Source organism: Branchiostoma belcheri, unplaced genomic scaffold, assembly GCF_001625305.1.
Source record: "Branchiostoma belcheri isolate BF01 breed outbred unplaced genomic scaffold, Haploidv18h27 scaffold72, whole genome shotgun sequence".
In the NCBI taxonomy this organism is placed as follows: domain Eukaryota; kingdom Metazoa; phylum Chordata; class Leptocardii; order Amphioxiformes; family Branchiostomatidae; genus Branchiostoma; species Branchiostoma belcheri.
Window position 1 is genome coordinate 1,140,599 of NW_017804376.1, and position 18,832 is coordinate 1,159,430.

The 18,832-nt window shown below is 42.1% G+C and overlaps 3 protein-coding genes and 1 long non-coding RNA gene across 5 annotated transcripts; 1 reads left to right on the forward strand and 3 right to left on the reverse strand.

Moving 5' to 3' along the window:
- Positions 1 to 40: 40 nt before the first annotated feature.
- LOC109485076 (leucine-rich repeat-containing protein 63-like) lies at positions 41 to 7,239 on the reverse strand. Of its 2 annotated transcripts, XM_019788507.1 has the most exons (12): positions 6,806 to 7,239; positions 5,849 to 5,972; positions 4,686 to 5,438; positions 3,836 to 3,927; positions 3,530 to 3,618; positions 3,134 to 3,217; positions 2,663 to 2,744; positions 2,305 to 2,374; positions 1,955 to 2,038; positions 1,362 to 1,509; positions 905 to 999; positions 41 to 524 (listed from the first exon to the last, which is right to left on the reverse strand). In XM_019788507.1, exons 1-12 carry the CDS (start codon positions 7,218 to 7,220, stop codon positions 335 to 337), a joined length of 2,226 nt encoding a protein of 741 aa, XP_019644066.1. In that variant the 5' UTR covers positions 7,221 to 7,239; the 3' UTR covers positions 41 to 334. The 2 variants fall into 2 exon arrangements, with proteins under 2 accessions (XP_019644066.1, XP_019644065.1); XM_019788506.1 differs by lacking the exon at positions 4,686 to 5,438.
- A 434-nt stretch (positions 7,240 to 7,673) lies between these two features.
- LOC109485008 lies at positions 7,674 to 8,841 on the reverse strand. The gene is made up of 3 exons (XR_002141106.1): positions 8,804 to 8,841; positions 8,471 to 8,559; positions 7,674 to 7,838 (listed from the first exon to the last, which is right to left on the reverse strand). It is a non-coding gene; the product is annotated as an uncharacterized LOC109485008 (long non-coding RNA).
- A 288-nt stretch (positions 8,842 to 9,129) lies between these two features.
- Positions 9,130 to 10,547, forward strand: LOC109485089 (cytochrome b-c1 complex subunit 7-like). The gene is made up of 2 exons (XM_019788523.1): positions 9,130 to 9,386; positions 9,996 to 10,547. The coding sequence occupies exons 1-2, from the start codon at positions 9,165 to 9,167 to the stop codon at positions 10,110 to 10,112; spliced, it is 339 nt and encodes a 112-aa protein (XP_019644082.1). The 5' UTR covers positions 9,130 to 9,164; the 3' UTR covers positions 10,113 to 10,547.
- A 1,459-nt stretch (positions 10,548 to 12,006) lies between these two features.
- Positions 12,007 to 18,751, reverse strand: LOC109485094 (collectin-12-like). Its single transcript, XM_019788528.1, has 9 exons — positions 18,588 to 18,751; positions 17,932 to 18,024; positions 16,177 to 16,308; positions 15,115 to 15,204; positions 14,632 to 14,772; positions 14,176 to 14,313; positions 13,785 to 13,939; positions 13,112 to 13,253; positions 12,007 to 12,191 (listed from the first exon to the last, which is right to left on the reverse strand). The coding sequence occupies exons 1-9, from the start codon at positions 18,628 to 18,630 to the stop codon at positions 12,007 to 12,009; spliced, it is 1,119 nt and encodes a 372-aa protein (XP_019644087.1). The 5' UTR covers positions 18,631 to 18,751.
- Positions 18,752 to 18,832: the final 81 nt, after the last annotated feature.

An 18,832-nucleotide genomic window follows, 5' to 3' on the forward strand; every position in this document is an offset into this window, starting at 1 on the left:
GACTTCTTTCATTGATGAATGTTTTCCACAGCATCAACTTGTCCACTGGATATGTTCGTTATGACACAGGAAATGGCCACACGGGGGGAATTCAGGAAGCTGAGAATCACATGAGGGACCCTCCAGTACTTCCTGGTAGTCTGTGAAATATCTTATTTCTTGTTTGGTATAGGGTCTGTATAGCCTGGGTACCATCAACTGTTGGCCAGTAGCAACTACAGGAACAGGTATAAACTAACCAGGATGGTACCCAGGCTTGGGTCTGTGTGCCAGAAAGGTGATGAAGTACATGTAAGTACAGTAAATCTTTGCTGTTAGTAGTGTTGACAAGAAATCAGTCGTCTTCGTAGAGTAGTTTTGAGATAGAAGCCGTGCTGGTCATGAAGACATTGTGACAATGTGGAGAGCAGGCCACAAACAGGAAGGGGAGTTTCCTGATGCCGAAGATCTTGGAGCAGGGCCTGATGAGGCGGATACCTGGACCGTACAGGGGACCGTGGCAACAGTCACACACTCCGTCAGTACTGGGGAGGGGAAAGGGTGACATTTATTAACTAGAAAGTTAACATTAAGTATTGATAATCTTTCATCACAGTACAAAACACTGGTATGAACTAGCTTCAAAAGCAGTCTCAAGAATGCCATGGAAGCATTTATGTATACTCTGTGTTGGTAGTAATCATAGTAAAATGTACAATGCTGAACTTTATTCCAACACAAAGAGTATGCAAGGATTAAATTTTCAACGACCACTGTAGCCTTCATCAAGATAAGTAATGACCAATCACTTGGCAAAGCTGGTGTGTTACACCGAAGGGTGGTTATACAGGCTATACCAATACAGATACTTCCGAACATCTAAAAAATGACCTTTACTTTTGACCTTGACCTTACAAAAACTCACCTGTCCAGGATGCTTTGTGCGGTAACGGGCAGGTTACGGTATCTGCGGTACAGGTCATCCTTCATAAGCACCACCGAGCACATGTCAATCAAACGCTGTGAGCCAATCAGAACACCTCTTAGTAGGTAATTCATTATGAGTACCAAAACAGCAAATCATTTTACAAGTTGAGAGTTCACAAAAGTACATGTAAGCAGTAGTTGCTACCAGTAAACAACATTTTCAATCATTTTCTTCAATGCATGAAATGTTGATGTTATGCTGAAGGGTGGTTACACCAGCTATACAGATACAGAAGCTACGTAGTGTGTTATGTCAAATAGCAGTTATAACAGCTATGTAGATACAGATACAGAAGCTGGTGTGTTACACCAAAGGACAGTTATACTGGCTACACAGACACAGATACAGAAGTCATTGCAAACTCTGAACCCCAAATAATGACAACAGTTTCTACCTGAGGCATTTTCTCAGCATTTTCCTTCCACAGCAGAGGGTGCATGAAGTTGTTCTTGACCTTGAGATGCTTGAGACGGCGCAGTTTCAGGGCACCACAGGGCATGGCTGCCAACTGGTTACCCTCCAGGTTCAGGTCATACAGTTTCCTGCAAGAAAAATGGATCCAAACTTAACATTGCATATATTCATTTCTAGTTGTTATGTCAACCAAGGGCCTAGGAGAGTGAACTTTTGTTAGGATCTGTCTGTATGTTTCTGAAGGAAGTGAAGTCTGCCATCCCTGATTTTGTCCATGGATTGTAAGCGCCGCAAAGCATAAGGAGTAAGGGGGTGATAAAAACTGTCATATAAAGCCGATAGATCTATCTAGTATAGTATGGGCCCATTCACATGTGATCTGAGAGCAATACTTGAGATAGTCACATGCTTGTGTCCTGCAAAATTAAGCTGTCTTAGATAGAAAAGGCTGTCTAAGATCCTTATTGGCAGTTGGTTTTATCACAGCTTGCTTCAAAATTCTACAAATCAAAATTGTACCATAGCCTGCGATGAATATGACCGCAGCATAAAGCTCTGTAAACCCATACTTACTGCAGTCTCCTGACATCATTTGGTAGGAAGGAGATCCTGTTGTAGGACAGGTCCACATACTGGAGGTCTGTCAGGGTGTAGAAACTAGGAGAAAAAAACAGTAATTAAGCCTCAAAACTTTTGCCACACATTCACAACATAGCAAATACATGTATGTGTTTTCAATGTGTACTGTACTGCTGAATCATTTTTAACCGCATATTTAAACCCAAGAGCACAACATCAGTGGCACGGCAGGATTTGAACCCAGGACCACTTGGTTCTGAGTCAAACACCGCCATTACGCCACATGACACCATCAATGAAAATACATACAGATGAAATAAAGATGAGCAATTGTAAATACATACCTGAGAGGGAGGCTTGTCACCATGCAGTAGGACAGGACAAATGTTCGCAGCTTCCTCAACTTGTAAATACCTGGATGGATAACAAATGAGTGTTTTGAATCTTCTTGCAGTACTTTTAAATATGGTTTACTTACATGGCTGTATGCATCAGCAGTAACAATGGGGCAGTACATACAAGTCACTTGTGATTCAATTGTACCTGTAGATTAGTACATTTCTTCTGAAAACAGCAATCCTGCACAGATCAATTAGCTCATATCACTACCTTCTTTGGTGTTTTTCCCTTCTCTTTGGAAAGAAATAGGTGTATTCAACAGGACAATAGGTCACAGAAAAATCAATTTTTGTCACATCTCACCTTGTGGGATCTCATTGATGGGGTTATTCCTCATCTTCAGTATCTCCAGATTCTTCAGGAGCAAAACTGCTGAGGGGAATGACTGGAGAGGAAAATACATGGACATTAGACAGATATTTTAATGGTGAGAATTTCAGATACACATACAGAAGGTCATAACTATCTTGCACACATGTACTTAAAATGCTAAATGTACAAGTGGCCAGGCTAGTGGACACAAGATCGAATAGTCATGGGTTCCATTCCTTGCAGACATTGTGACCTTGGGAAAGACCCTTAACATGACTTTCCTCCCTCCACCCAGGTGTAAAACGGGTACCTGACTTCGGTAGGTAAGGTAAAAGGCAGTGGAAGGGGAGGGATGTGCTTTGCCTTCCATTACCGTGCCCTAGACACAGTGGATCAACAACCCACTGCCCCTACATCCTCAAAAAGGCTATGGGACTTTATCTTTACATAAAGTCTACTCACATGGAAGTCGTTGAAGGACAAGTTGAGGTAGACCAGTGTGTTGGTGATGGGTGCAATGTCCGGGAGTTGGTTGACAAAGTGGGCCTGAATGGGTACAAAACAAAAGACAGATCAGAATTATCATTCGGCTGTGTTTCATTTGCATTAGATAAGCTGGAAATTGTTACATGTTCATACTTACTAAACCTCGTTGGATTGTTAAGTTGGTAATAAACTGAATAACAGTTACATTTAGAGTGAGTAGTAACTACTGTTATGATCTGCCAAAAAGCAACTGGATATGATTATGGAAACGGTCAGACATTTCAGGTAGCATCCACTACCTTTTGTCAGTGACACTAAGAGACTGCAGGAGAAATGCAGGTTTATGAACACAAACTATTGTTAGGATCCTACCTTGATGCTAAGAACATGTCCACCGTTGACAATAGCATCCAGCACTGCCAGCTCTGTAGGGGAGATGGTGTCATCCTCTCCCTGTGCCTCTGTACAGGCAAACACAATCACAGGAGTTGTCACATCATTTCAATTCACTAAATTTCATTCTTCGTTTCATTTAAACTTTATTTAGCAAAACATACTGCCCCTTGGCATTTTTCAATGGGCCCTGCTAGGACAACAAGGGATCGTATTCAAGCTTCACAGACATCAGAATTTCAAAATCAAGCTATGCAACAACAGCAACAATGCAATTAAACATACCAAAAGGAGAGCCGCTCCTCCGACTGCCCATGAAGTACTTGTTTGTGACTGTGTTGAACAGAGCATCAGCCTCGGGGTACTCAGAAACCAACCTGAGGTAGAAAATGAAGAAAAGCATTACATGGAGTACAGAGTTACTACATGTTCCATGTTCCTCAGATGAAACCAAAATTTCAAGAAACTTTCAGGAATGATAAAATAAGTACAAAGTATTACAAAACAGATTTAAAAAATACCAAAGTGCAGTCAACTGTCTTGCGTTAATGTTAATGTCACAGCACAACAATTTTGTACTGGTTAGAATATGTGTTAAGCATAAATTGTTAAATGTGACAGTAATGTGACTGAATATTCGTTTATCTATTAGTAAGTAACTTTTTTCTCATTAGCAACACTGCAGTCCACAGTTGTTAGGTGAATTCAAAAAGGTTATCAAAATACTCCACACTTGTGTTCCTGTACAAAAAGAATGGATTAGAATAGTGATAGGTGTTTTAAGACAAAGTGTATTTTCTCTGCAACCTGTGAAAGAAATAAACAATAATTCATGATTCTATTGAAGAAGGATATTAGTTATAGAGGTAGCTTAGCTTAACAATATTTTTGTTAATATGGCTTTAATGTCTAGCTGACTGCTCCATAATGAAGTCTCCTTCCCGGTTTCTGCACCTAATATGTAAAGTAAAATGTAAGATGTTATAACAGATATTGATTAGTTTCACTCAGTGATCTGGAAAAGTGAGATACAAGAAGTAATAGTACAAGGGGCATTACAAGGAATGTATGGCTTGTGAGGTCCAGTGTTAAACGTTAGTCTCAGCGCACACTGGTCACACCCTGCACGACTTACTGCTGCCTAACTGCCTCTAACACCTCTTTTTCTCTTCTCGAGAGCCGTCCTGGCGTCTTTGGAGTTCCCTTAGCTGTTCCTGTCGCAGTGCCCCGTTTGCTGGGCTCTTCTGATATCTTTGGCGGGATTTTTTCTTCCACCGTTTCTGTCGTGACGGTTTCTTCCTCGAAAGTTGCAGTCATAGGCATGGACATCTCTGTTGGTGGGATGCTTGCCCTCTCACTTGCTATAGGGGGTAGCGTTGGGTACCCCTCTAGTAATAACCCCCTTGCAGGGTCCTTAACCTTCTCAGGATGGGAGGGTAGCAAGCCAGGGGCCGTTGATGGTAGGGGGACCGATTTGACTGTATCAGGGGGTCTGACAGGGGCTGTACTGGGCATCCTTGAGTACAGAGCCCTCTGTGCCACAAGTGCGGCAGTAGGAGGTGTGTTCAGCTGTGGCATGGAGGCCTGGGTGGTGGTGTACGGGGTTAGGTAGTCTGTAGGCTCTGCGGTAGGTGGTGCAGACAGCGGTAGGTCGGTGCTTCCAGCGGAGGTGGGGAGGGCCGTGCTTGGGGTGTCCGGGTGGTACAACATGAGCTCTGCCGTTCCGGGTGGCTCACTGGGAGTCGCGGCGTCGTGGAAGGGGGTGGGGGATGCCGTCGTAGGGGGTAAGGCTGTGCTGGGGTATCTGGAGAGCTGCTTGGACACGGGTGCAGTGGAGGGTGTGGATGGGGGTGCTGCGGTGGGGGGTGCTGTGAGGAACACCCCGCGACTGACGGTGTGGACAGGAAGGTTAATGTGAGTGACAATGGATATGTGATGACTTACTTAACCAACACTCACGACAATGACAAAAATACATGAACAACACAAGGACATTGTTAGCTGGAACAGTTTCTGAAGACATCTTTTCCTTACGATTCTGTATCATCACCACATACATGACACTGGTATCCTTAGAACATATAGTCTTACAGTACATTGTATTTCTATGACAACAGTACTTGCAAGTTTTCAGATGGTGTGTGGAGGGGGTCTCCTAAATGTAGTGTAATGCCATAACAACAGTAATTATGACAATAGTACCTATGACAAAAAAAATTACTAGTATGACAACAATAACTATGACAACAGTAGCCATGACAACAGTAACCATGACAACAGTAACCATGACAACCGTACCTGTGAGTTTTCTGGTGCAGCAGAGGTCCTGAGCTGACCCGTGTCTCCAGCTCCTCCTCCTCATCTTCACTCTCCATCGTGGCTCTCAGCAGCTTCATGGAGTCACTGATGATGGCTGCCATTTCTGGTGTGGATCATGGACGCAAATCATTAATACAATCACATACCCAACATGCCCAACCCTGTCTAATCTCATTATCCTTTCAGGTAAACATTACATATTTAAATATCGCCAGAAAAGGTTAGACTTACAAGGTTTCATTTCTTACATTTCTTACTTTCAAAAATTGGAATACATAATTGCAAAAAGACAAGATAAGATTCAGAAACATATTGGGAAGTGGGGTAAACTTTATAGTGTCCTTTCAGCTTAGTTTCTTTAATAGTTTGTGATTTCTAGGGTTCCTCATCACTTATATTATTTTCTTTTAATGATCATACACCATTGTCTCCTGATTTTGTGTTTTACTTTTGTGGTTTACACATGTGTTTCTTTATTTTGTATACATGCCATACTTTCTGTCCAATATATATGTGAAAATATCAATAAAAAGAAGGAGTTAAAAAAAAAAAATACAATCACATACTAATGTTTTGTGTACAAGAGCCTTAGCCTTGTTGTGTATTCTTGTTTCAGCAATTCACAATTTTCATCCAACACTGAGAAACAGATGTTAGTTTCATCATCATATGCCTTTTCTCCATCACAATTTTTTGCCATTTATATGTACTACCCCGGTATGATATGAAAGAAGTTTACAACATAGATAAAGATAGTCTGATATACAATGATCTCTGTGTTCAGTCATTTGTTCCTTGCTGAACACTTTGTTTTCACAATGAAGGCAATTTTTGGGGAGCCAAACTTTGTTTTCTATGCAGGCTCTGGTGCCCACAGGATGTCATCAACATATTATTTAAAATCAAGTCAGTATGACCTTTAGCCTAGATACTCACCAATCATGAGCTGTCTCTGTGGGATTCTGTGTTTGAACTCAGGCACTCCAACATCCTCCCCACGGACCTCTGTAGTGTTGACTTCCTCCTGTCTCGGTGAAAACTCTTCACTTAACATCTTAATCATCTTATTATAGTTCTGTTTCGACAACGCTGCTCTCTGCAGCTCTCTCCTGGGCATTGTTGGCACCTGAGACATGTCCACATGAAAGTCATCTAGGGTAAAATCCGGCGGCTTCTTCTCCAAGATGTTTTCTTCTCGGAATAAGTCCTTCAGCGAGACGGGAGGGGGTCTTCTGGGTGACCGGTGGGGGAAGAAGTCTGGCCCGCGTGGCTTGTACGGCAGGAGGAGGCTCTGTTTCAGCAGGAACCCTGACGTGTCGCTGCGCTGCTTCTCCGCCTTCTGTGCCACCATGAACTTACTGTCAATGGTGGGTACCTGTTACATGAAGTAAGAGTTAGTACTAGTAGCACCCCTCTGCTCTTTGTATTAGTATAGGCCATGAATATTAAGAAGCAAGGCTCCAAGAGACTCCCCCCTTTCCCATCTGGCCGGGGCTGAGCACACTCGCTATACAGGATAATACTAATAGTATATACAATAAACAACACCATATAGAAAAAAGCAGCTGTGAAATGCAGTGAATTTGTATCTGTATAGCCGGTATAACTGCCCTTTGGTGTAACACACCAGCTTCACAGGCACGCGGCTCGGCGGCAGCTGGCTACATTACACCAAATGACTAATGTTACACCTATAACCCTTGAACATCTTACTCTAATGAACATTGTTTAAAGCTATCTAATGATGTCTATATATATCTGTCTGGTTGTCCTGACCAAAGAACATACAACGTAACATTACCGGGGACTGGAGGCCATCCCGTGGTGCCTCGAGCTGAGACAGCTGCATGCCGGACGCCAGGCTGGGCACCACGCTGGGTAGGCTGGGGACGGGGGACAGGCGCAGGGGGTGGGGAGGGGTGTGCACACGGTAGATGTCAGGGCTGGGGCTGGGTGAGATCATCGGCACCTAAAACATGAGGGATAAGGTAAGTTCTACTATAACAATTTCTTTAACCTTCTCCCTGCTAAGATTGCTGAGAAGTAAGATAGCCATTTGGCTAAGATAGATTTTCTTTTACAGAGAACAAGGACATTATACTATGTGTATAATGTCCTTGCAGAGAACAATGTCAAAGTGTTACCAAGTAAAGCAGGGATGAAATTTGTAACATGAAGTACATCTTAACAGGAAAATGGCAATGACACTGGTTAAGGATAAACTTGTTAATTACAACGAATTACAAGGAATAAATACAAGGAATTTGGGAAATGTAATTAGCTTTAAACCTTTTAAATTCTATTAGTATTTCTTTGAATGTTTTATATAAATATGCTGAGCAGATTTCCCAAATCACCAACAATTTTGAAGACACCGGTGATGTTCAGTTTCTTCTGTTAATTTACCAGTATACCTCTGAATCTGATATCAATAGCTGTGGGACCAACAAATTATATTCTGATAAGGTTATACATGTATAAGCTTAAACTATAAGATCAGATAACATAGTCTTCTTCTTCTTCCCTTGATGCCCACAATCGAGGCGTCGATTATTCTGGCATTTCAGGTCAGAGGTAGAGTCTGATAGGATTATTACTTACCGATGGCTGTTGCCGCTCCTTGGGTGGGAGCGGCCTCCTTAGCAGAGTTCCCGGCATTGCTTATGTTATTTTCTTGGCTGTCATAAAATCTGAAAACAGCAAAGTATTGGTTACGAAAATGGCAAGATCTAGATGTTTCGCATGGCAACAACTCGAAGTTAAACTTTTTACAAAACCCCGAATTCAATCGCAAATAAAAAGGGATCGGTACACCGTGTTTCGCACCAGCTTCTTGTACGCTTACTTTTATATATCATGTATTCTATGAAAAAGTTGTTAGTCTCATCACGTATGATTTTGGGGAGAAAATTGAGGAGAAACACGACAACTTACCAAAATGTTCTTCTCCAGTCAGCCATTTTGTATTGTTTTGGCAACTACAGATTACCCACAATGCTCATCGAGCCGTTGCCTCGTTGTGGCATTCAAGACAAGACCCCTCACCCTTCCAAAATTTGAACATTGTCATTTATTACTCTACAAAAGTTTGTCTATATTTTGTCATTTTTATATACTTAATTCTAAATACTTAAATTCATATTAGCATATTTTTATTATCAAAATCAGTATTTACTGAATTTAAGGAGATGACAATGAAATGTTATAACTTTCTTTTCTTGCTGACTATATGAGTATGTATGTTTTCTGTAGTGTATGGGGCCTTGTCACCTTCATCTCGATCGTTCCAGCAAAAATGGCGTCGCGAGCCGCAGCGAAACAGACCGGTGGCGTGTTCCGGATGCTGCAGAAGTGGTACTACGAGCGGGCGGGCTTCAACCAGATCGGGCTGCTGAGAGACGACACCCTCCGCGAGACCGACGACGTGAAAGAAGCGGTGAAGCGGCTTCCCGAGGACGTGTACAACGCCAGAGCTTTCCGTATCAAACGGGCGCTCGACCTTGACATGAAGAAACAGGTAACACTTTTTGATCTATCGTAGACCCTACAAAATTATCTTTAAAAACGAAAGTAAATATGTTTTACTGTGTAAAAGACACAGGTATATGTTAGCACGTTAGGTTTTTAAAATCTAAGTTTTGGATGCCTTTTATGGTAGTTACATGAAGGGCACTGCGGTACGACAATGCCGCCCCCCTCCCCACCCTGTGTGCTACACATGGGAATCGTGGACTGCAAGTTACTGTGGAAGAAAAAAGTAGCAAAATTAGATTCAGATACAGCAGCAAGGGCACTATATCATGTCCAAACCTAGAACAGTTGTATTTACAAGTGGATTGGAACTCCATAAAATATGTGAGGAAGTACATGTAGTTTCACATCACATTCACAGTGGACTTTGTAAAGTTGGGATATAATTTACCTGAACATGGTTCAATCCTGAACAAGGTACCAAACCCGTTTTTTTAGTAGGATTTTTTTTACTCTGTAGGGAAAAATACATTTGTACAGAACAGGTTTTCATTTGGAGAAAGGACTTGTAACAATTTTACCATAAACTGTCAAACCATTTAAACAGTGATTGCTTCAAACTAATCCATCAAATCTCTTCTGTCTTTTCTTCCAGATTCTCCCCAAGGACCAGTGGACGAAGTTTGAGGAGGATGTTCGGTACCTACAGCCTTACCTGGACGAGGTTTGGAAGGAGAAGAAAGAGAAGCAAGAATGGGACAGTCGCTATTGATGGATGATTCAGAGATCATCTATCTCAACAACTAGGACTATAGCTATGAAGTTCCAACTATTTTTACTGTGCTGAAGGACTAAGGACACTTAGTCTTGTTCAACCAGTCAGACAAAAAGTTACAGAAATTCTTAGATTTTATTCACAAAGGAAATGCAAATTTAATCACACCGCTACCAGTTCATCACATTGAAGCAGAGCTGAACAAATAAACAATCTACAATTCTACATCACCAAGAGAACATGAGGTCTCAAATACAGCTGGAATCTATGACTTGCATGGATCCTGTTCAAGTGTTTGTAGTACACATGCATATGAATTTTGGATATCTCATTGTATGGTTGCAGTATTTAAACGGATGAGCATATTAAAAGTTGAGGATTCAGTTGTTAAGGTACATCAAAATTATTACATTAAAATATGTTCAACTCCAAGCACTACTTCCATATTTTTGTCTACAGGTAACTCTTATGAGCTAGGATGTTCACTACAAAATGTATAATATTACAATAACTTAATACAAATGTATAGACATTGTCTATACATTTGTATTAAGTTATTGTAATATTATACATTTTGTAGTGAACATCCTAGCTCATAAGAGTTACCTGTAGACAAAGTCACATTACATGTAGTATTACAGTACAACTCAAAGGCAAGCAAATCAAACTATTTTCTAATGTGTAAACCACTCTTTTACCACTAAAATACGATACAACCTCTAAGAGTACAACAAAACATAAATATTGACATGTCAGACCTACTAGTAACATCCTCTACTGGTGATATAATTCAAGACTAGACATTGCACAAAAAACAACTCAGAAACATCTGCCATAATAGCTTGTTTGTCATAATTAGAATATTAGGGTTTTCTTTTACACAACCAGTAATGTTGAGTTAGTTTGTTAAACACAAAGTGTAATACTAATACCAAAAATTTTATGTAAAATCTGCTCTGCACTATTATGTGGCACATAATAGTGCAGAGCAGAATTTACATCAAAACAGTGCTGAGATATTTCAGTAGACACTTCTACTGACTTATTTCTTCAACAGGCAGAAAATAATTTATGCATTAGGATTTTCCACATACATGTGTCGTGAAAGGCATTTTCTAAAGCCATCGTGCCAAGAAGCGCTCATGTGCACCTTAGTGCACCCAAAATTGGAGCTGTGCACCCAATTATTTTCTGTGGGTGCACCAGTGCACCCAAATATTTTTGTAGGTTTGGGTATGTAAAGATGTTAAATGTATACTACTGTAGTGATACAGCATATTGTTGACATCTAAGTGTCAGACAAACAAGAAAATCCTTGTTGCAGTATTTTTCTTTATAAATGAAACATAATTAGTTTTTGCTGAAATTCTATTTAATGCACCAAAACAACAACCCAATTTTTCGTTTTTAAGTTGGGTGCACCTATTCCCAGAAATGAATTTTGAGCCCTGATAACAATTGAATGTACATGTAACTTGTAAGTACAAATCATTGAGACCTTGTAGCAGGCTTTTAGCTAGGATTTTTTTGTTGGGCGTCCATTTTTTGCATTGTATGCTATGCTCCGCAAAGATGCACGGTGCACAAGCTTTTTTGAAAGTCAAAATGCTCTCAAACACTACTTTTTGCATTTTGAGTTACAAATTTTGAGGAATTTGAGTTTTTGTCCTTCAGTAAACCATTTTTGTATTTATAGTAAGGCTGAAGAGAGGCATAGGTGCATGGCAGGGGTTGGGAGTGGAAAAAAACAGGGCGTCTTTAGGGTGTCCTACCAAAAAGTAGGGCGTCCAATTTCTTAGTATTTTCAGTACAGGGCGTCCAAAAGACACCCTGGACACCCCCTAGCTAAAAGCCTGCCTTGTAGCATGGTGATTGGCATTTACACAGAGACTCAGGGATAGCAGATGAGTTTCCCCAGGGTGTGATAGCCTTCTTCTTTGAGCTCACCATGTCCACTGGTATCCCCGAACCTGAGCTGGCTGACTGGCAGGTCATCCTTGTGGGCCAGGAACCCAAAATCCTCACGCCATCTCAAATCATTGGCATCACAGTTGCATTTATAACCACGGCATTTGCCTGTGGTTCAGAGAAAGAACAACGGGACGATGAGAAGATTTTGATTTGCTGGTTTTGAAGAAAAATAGCATATCAGGACACAGAAACTGTATAAAATTGTACTGTAACATACAATTGTACAATAGTACAATAATAAAGCTGTATAAAATATGCTATCTTTGAAATGTGGACACAAAAAATCTGCTTATTGCTATAATATAAGATACCCCAAAGTGCCTAACTAGGTTGATGCCTCATATAAGTTACATGAAGGACATATAATGTCCTTGGTTACACTATATACATATAGTATAATGTGTATACAATATGTCCTTCAAATGTCCTTCAGGTCACAACTAGAAAGGTATACGTAACATCTGCAAAGCAGATGCATAATGCAATACCTTCACAATTGGTCTAGCCTAACAAACTACTGCTCTGTTCATTGTTACATTTATATACTATATGGTGAGCTACTCTCCAAGCAGAGGTTTTGGGCTCTTTTTACCAGGGTTTCTTTTTGCACTGGAATTTTTTTTCTCATGCAATCACTGACATTTTTTTGGGGGGGGGGGTAAAAGAAAATACAGTGCAAAAGAGAACCCTGATAAAAAGCCTAAAAACATGCCAAAAATAACCTTAACTTCTGCTTGGAGAGTAATGGTGAGCATAACTAGAAAGGTAACATTTGCAGAGCAACCGCATAATGTTTACCTTTGCATACGGTCTGCTCAATTAATTTTTTACTCAAACACATTCATATATGGCAAGACACTAGTCTAAATCCCTCCTGCTATAAAATTACAACATGATGTAACCCAACACTAGTTACCATGGTGATAGACATCTGGTTCAGGTTATTGACCTTATTTATTTTGGAGAAGAGGAAGAAACCGAGCAAAAACAATCAGTTTTCCTTCTATGAAGGTATACATAATTACCCGTTTCTCCACAGGCACACTTCCCACTCTCAGGACTGGCACCTCCCCAGTAGTCAGCCTTGCGACCGTCCCAAGTCACCCACCAGGAGTACCATTTGTGATATAGACGATTGTCCCAAAGGTGAGAGTTGAAGCATTCATACTGGAAATGCATATTTTTATGTGCAATTCTTAGCTCCATATCATCATGAGCTTTACAATATCAGTATAGCTGATATACAACCGCCCTCCAGTATAACACGCCAGCTTTGCCGGCATGCGGCGTGGCGGCAGCTAGCTATGTTACACTGAACACTGCACAAGTATCCTTCAGTATCTCTGGTTGCCAGTAAAACCACCCTTTGGAGTAACACACCAACTTCAGAGGTACGGGGGCATTGTGGCAGCTGGCTTCATTACACCAAGCAACCTGTATGTTAAACCTAACCTTTCCACATGCCCCTACTGTACTTGGTGCAAGAACCCAGTATGATGCAGATTACAGACTCATAAAATGCTACAAAGGCCATCATGTGCTGGCTTGTTGTACAAAAAGTCATTTACAGCTTCAAATTTGCTGTACCAGCTTAGTTTGTATTCCTGTGGTTTGGCTGAACTTTTTTTTATTCACCCGCTCACATCAGTTTTGAGGTCTTCAATTTCAAAGGATGTCATCCATAGAGTGTGGCCTTACCTTGATGTGCTGTTTGCAGGAGCTTGACTGGTTCACCACAGCTCTCACTTGTTCCATGCTGTTCCAGTATGTCACATCCTTGAAGTAGCCACCTGGATCCTCAAACCCTTTCACATGTGTGCGGGCCTCGCTGTCGTGGCCAATCAGGGTAATTGCTGGAATTGCAATGGAACATATGATTAGCAGGCTGCAGTTTGCGTGTGTGTGTGTGTCTGTGTGTGTGCGTGTGTGTGTGCGTGCCATGTGAGTGTGTGCATGTGAGTGTGTGCCGTGTGTGTGAGTGTATGTGTGTGAGTGTGTGTTTACGTGCATGTGTGTGTGTCTGAATCCCCTCAAAGTTAGATTTGCTGTGTCTAAAGTCTCCTAAATTTGTTTTCAGCACATTGCTAACCTGTTTTTTTCTCAAGATCACACTGAACAACCATCGGCAGGACCCCACGTGCTGGTCCATCTGGGTCAATCACGTACAGCATCTTGTTGTTAATTTCACCTTTCTTTGCCACTTCAGTGCAGTTGGATGGCAGGTAGTCTGTTAATGAGGATACAGAATACACTGTACTGAAGTCTACCTTAACAATTTTGACCCTATCATGTGCAGGACACGAGATTTCAAGATAGGATGTTCTGCTGCAGTATCAAGAAAAGCTGGCAGGTCGTCAAAAATATAATTGTTTCTTTGATAGGTATCAACCTGAGCTCATAACAAGTTCATGACAATCCATCCAAAGCTTCTTAATTGAGTTACCATGCTAAACCACATACACACATGCCAACACTACCTATTTGCGAAGGTATTAAATTAACTTGAGTGTTATAGTTTTATACACAGAAAGAAAGGGATTCTTACTGCCCTTTCCAGGGGTTCCAGGTAGACCAGCTGGCCCCCTTTTCCCTGGTGGGCCAGGAGGGCCAGGTGGCCCGCTAGGCCCACGAGCGGCTGGCTCCATGGGCCCCATTTTTCCTGGCGGTGCAGGCATTGCTTGAGCCCCTAAGGAAAACAAATGCAACTCTTGCAAAAGCAAAGGCATAATGCTTACCTTTACATGGTCCAGACTAACAAACTACTGTTTATTCTTTTGTATAAAAATATGGTGACCAGCCCCCCCCCCCAACTCTGTCCTGCTACAAAATGTAACCCAACACCACATTGTGCCTGCTGATAAAGAAAATTATTTCAATTGCTTCTGCAATTATATTTATTGCATAATTCTATACAATAGGATGTATTGTAAAGTTTACGTGATGCAAAATGTGATGTGTATTGTGTTCTTGGAATTCAAATAAATACAGAAATAATTGTTTTATGATGTTAATATATGACGTAACTCACGTTCTTCTAGTTCACTTTGTCGCAACTCCATTGTATTGAACCGGTTATCCATCACCAAAGAGAGTTCTGTCACCTGTTTGCTGACTCTGGCTGCATTTAAGAAGAGATAGAGAAATATAAGGTTCCTATGATTCACAGTACGAAATGTAATAAAATACTAAAAATGAATAATTCACTTCTATTCTATGGCAATCACTCGTGATCTTTATTTGCAATCAGATACAGATTCATGTACAGATACATATTCATGCACAGATACAGATTCATGTACAGATATACAGATTTTCCGAGTATGATGACCGTGTCAGTCCCTACACCTGAGTGAGGGTTACATTTGACACGGTAGTCTTCGCGTGGATTTGTTTAAGGTGGATAACAGGTTGCGAATCTGAGACCCACACACTTGGGCATCCGTCTTCCCCAGCGGATCCATCGAGGGAGACGTGCTGGTTCCGGTTCGGATGCTTGCAGCGAGCTGCCGGTGACTTGGTTACGCTCAAGTTCCGCCTTGACTACGCCAGCCCGCCTGGCGCTGCTCTCGTCCGCCAGCTGAAGACAACTGCCGTTGGAGACTTGACCCTCTAGTTGAGGGGGGATACGTGTAAAGTGCCTTTCCCAAGGGCACAACGTCGGTGCGCATGTTCGGACATGCCCCCGTGCTCCGACCCAGGTTCGAACCCGGGGCTCCTTATTGAGCGCCGAACGCTCTATCCACTACGCCACACGACGCCACGCACGAATAATTCACTAGAAAGGAAACATTTGCAAAGCAAACGCATAACGTTTATCACCACATACTGATGGTGTAGCCAAACAAAATTCTGCTGTTTATCCTTAAACACATTCATATACATGGTGACACTAGTCCAACTCTGCCTTACAACTAGCAACACAATGTAACCCAATACTGCAGGGTGTCTACCATAGCACCTGTTACCATGGTGACAGACGTCTGGTCCAGGTCATTGACTTTAATTTGTTTGGAGGAAGAATAGGAGGAAGAAACTGAGGGAAAACAATACGTTTTCCTCCTGCGAAGGTACACATAATAAATACGCTGACCTGCAAAATATGGCAGTGAGAATGAGAGGAGTAAGACAATGATGCCGGCGATCTTCAACATCTTCCTGCTTAAGTCCCAACATATCTGCTTCGTGCTTGTTTCCTCATCGTTAGACGCATGATGGCCATCTGCTGTAATTAATAAGAACAAGGAAGTGTTTCTATCTGTCTTGCGTATCCCTAGCCTGGTATCCAGTCTATCGTGACTGGGGCAGTTGGGTGCGTCTAGTTTTCCCCGCCCATATATATATATGGTTAGACAGGAGTCTAAATCCCTCCTGCTATAAAATTGCAACATGATGTAGCCAAACACTAGTTACCATGTGGACAGACGTCTCGTTTAGGTCATTGATTGTTGGTTTGGAGAAGAACAAGAAGAGTAAACAGAGTAAAAACAATAATTCGATAAACATAATAATATAACAAGGGAAATCGTAGATTTCAAACCTCCGGGTTTGTTTTTCTATTGGTTTAGGTTATTTGTTTGTGTGTAGTATGAAAGTTATGTGCGTAATATGTTTGTATGCCGGTTTGATGGCTACTGACGGTTGGTTCGGTATGGACTGTTGATTAACGCAGTGTTCGAAATACTTTTTTGAGCAAAGTAGCACAGTGTGCTACCTAGGTAGCGCAGCAGAATTTTAGGTAGCGCCACCGCCCCCCCCCCCCCATTTGTCAAATTCTATGCACGTGTCGCAATACTATATTTCTTCCAATCATAGAGGTATAATACCTCCATGCTCTAATAAAGTTACTATTTTTGAGGTTTCAACTCTGAAGTAGGAGCTCTGGGTCGAAGCCAAATTACGGGTGCGTGATTTATTCTGGTTTTCTACTGAGAAAAATCGGGACAGTATTTGCGCCGGGCAGCCGGCCATGTACGCGAAATGGTACGCCCAGTATAGCAGCGATCTATTCATGTTTTATGTTTACAATTGTGCAAATTTTTTTTACTAGAAATTTGATCACATATGCTTAAAAATATTGTTATACTGATGTTAAAAAATATTTTAAGACACTGAATCGCTGGCTGTGATGTGCAGCAGTGTACGTACGCCGCGTAGCGTGCCAGACATGTCATTGGCCGTGCAAGCCTATAGAATGCCCCACTTGCGACATAAATTTCTGAGGCTTATCGTGCGCATCGTGCAAGATTTGCATACCGCCCGCCCACCGCTTCTGCTGGCTGCTGCCATGCTAGCTACGCGCCGTACTTGAAATAAATTGACGTGTATCGCCGTATTTCTGGAAATAAATGCCGCGACACGAAGATCTAGCGCTGACTCGGCTTGCACCCAGCGTTCAGCGTCACCCGCGCCATTACCCCCGCCGTCATCCCGCGCCGTCATTGCTGCGCCGTCACCCAACGTTTTTATCGGAACCAGACACCCCTCTGTTTGACCCCTTTTGAATGCTAAGACCCAAAACTGCAACCTCCCCATTCCTTAACAACATGGTAAATTCCATTTTCAGCATAACGGGGGTGTCCGGAGCACTTAAAAACCTTTTATTTCGACGCCCATAAACACATATGCAATTAAACAAAAACGTTCTGCATCATCTGCAGCCCAATAGCAATACGTATACCGAACAACAGACCAATCCGTCCAGCCGATCGCGAGAAACAGCTGCTGACAGAAATGTTTCGAACAATAGTAAAACCTCCTCGCGGAAGGATATCTCCTTCCCCGGAGGTAATAATATAAACATAAATATAAAATATAATAAAAACATAAGAAGACGAGGAAAAATTACCTGTTCGGGAGGGGTACATGGGGTTGGGTATGTTGGCGGCGGCGTCCGCAACTGATCTGTAATCAGTCGGAGACTGAGACCTGGGCGTCTTGCCTGCAGGGAATTTAAAATATGGTTATAGCCTTACGCCACTTGTACGATTTTCAAATACTTGTTCAAATACTTGTTCCATATCTCACGACTGTCATGGCGTCAGTGGCGCAACGGTTAGAGCGTTTAACCGAGAGGTCCCGGGTTCGATACTCACCGTGGCCCGACGTTGTGCCCTTGGGAAAGGCACCTTACACGACTTCCCCACCTATACGGTGGAGTGACGCCACCGTAAACCGCAGAAATATTAAGCTGCTATTGTGAATTTGCGGCAGTACATTTTGACGTATACGACAAGCCGGTACATGCTGGCTTTTTGTGGAATTTATGAGTCGACACTCTGCGTAGTAGAGCTTTGGTATAGCCTGGGTGCCATCCTCCAGAGTTACAATCGGCTCCGTATTGTCGCTAACTACCTTGGACTACCCAGGCCAGAGCCTCGGAGGACGTGATCTTTTTTTTCTTCTTTTTTTTTTGAGAACAGGCGAAAATCAATGCGCGCGCGGATGTCATCCATAAAATGAAGTCAGTGTGGCCTTATAGTTATACAAAGACATACACCCTACCTGCTGTGTCCTCAGCCTTGGGCTGCTTCTGTCGTCCCAACATGACGACACTTGTCAGAGGTGTCTCAGCTGAAGGATGGTGTGAGACGGACTAGGCCTAGGCCTGGGCCTGAGCACCTAGAAATGTACGTGTGCGTCCCCTTTTCTACTCGAGGCAAATGTCAGCTTGGGTCCCAATCTTATTTCACATGTACAAAATTAAAACCGAAAAAAAAATATGAATAGCGCACAGGGCAGACCGATTA

What these genes read in the sequence shown, in the direction of transcription:
- LOC109485089 (XM_019788523.1), top strand. Translation starts at nt 9,165, where the DNA reads ATGGCGTCGCGAGCCGCAGCGAAACAGACCGGTGGCGTGTTCCGGATG. An exon ending in ACCTTGACATGAAGAAACAG is followed by an intron (nt 9,387 to 9,995) that starts GTAACACTTTTT and finishes CTTTTCTTCCAG; the next exon opens with ATTCTCCCCAAGGACCAGTG.
- LOC109485076 (XM_019788507.1), bottom strand. Translation starts at nt 7,220, where the DNA reads ATGGTGGCACAGAAGGCGGAGAAGCAGCGCAGCGACACGTCAGGGTTC. An exon ending in ACAGAGACAGCTCATGATTG is followed by an intron (nt 5,973 to 6,805) that starts GTGAGTATCTAG and finishes GATCCACACCAG; the next exon opens with AAATGGCAGCCATCATCAGT. An exon ending in AATGATGTCAGGAGACTGCA is followed by an intron (nt 1,510 to 1,954) that starts GTAAGTATGGGT and finishes TTTTTCTTGCAG; the next exon opens with GAAACTGTATGACCTGAACC.
- LOC109485094 (XM_019788528.1), bottom strand. Translation starts at nt 18,630, where the DNA reads ATGTTGGGACGACAGAAGCAGCCCAAGGCTGAGGACACAGCAG. An exon ending in ACAAAGTGAACTAGAAGAAC is followed by an intron (nt 14,773 to 15,114) that starts GTGAGTTACGTC and finishes TGTTTTCCTTAG; the next exon opens with GGGCTCAAGCAATGCCTGCA. An exon ending in GTGTGCCTGTGGAGAAACGG is followed by an intron (nt 12,192 to 13,111) that starts GTAATTATGTAT and finishes TCTGAACCACAG; the next exon opens with GCAAATGCCGTGGTTATAAA.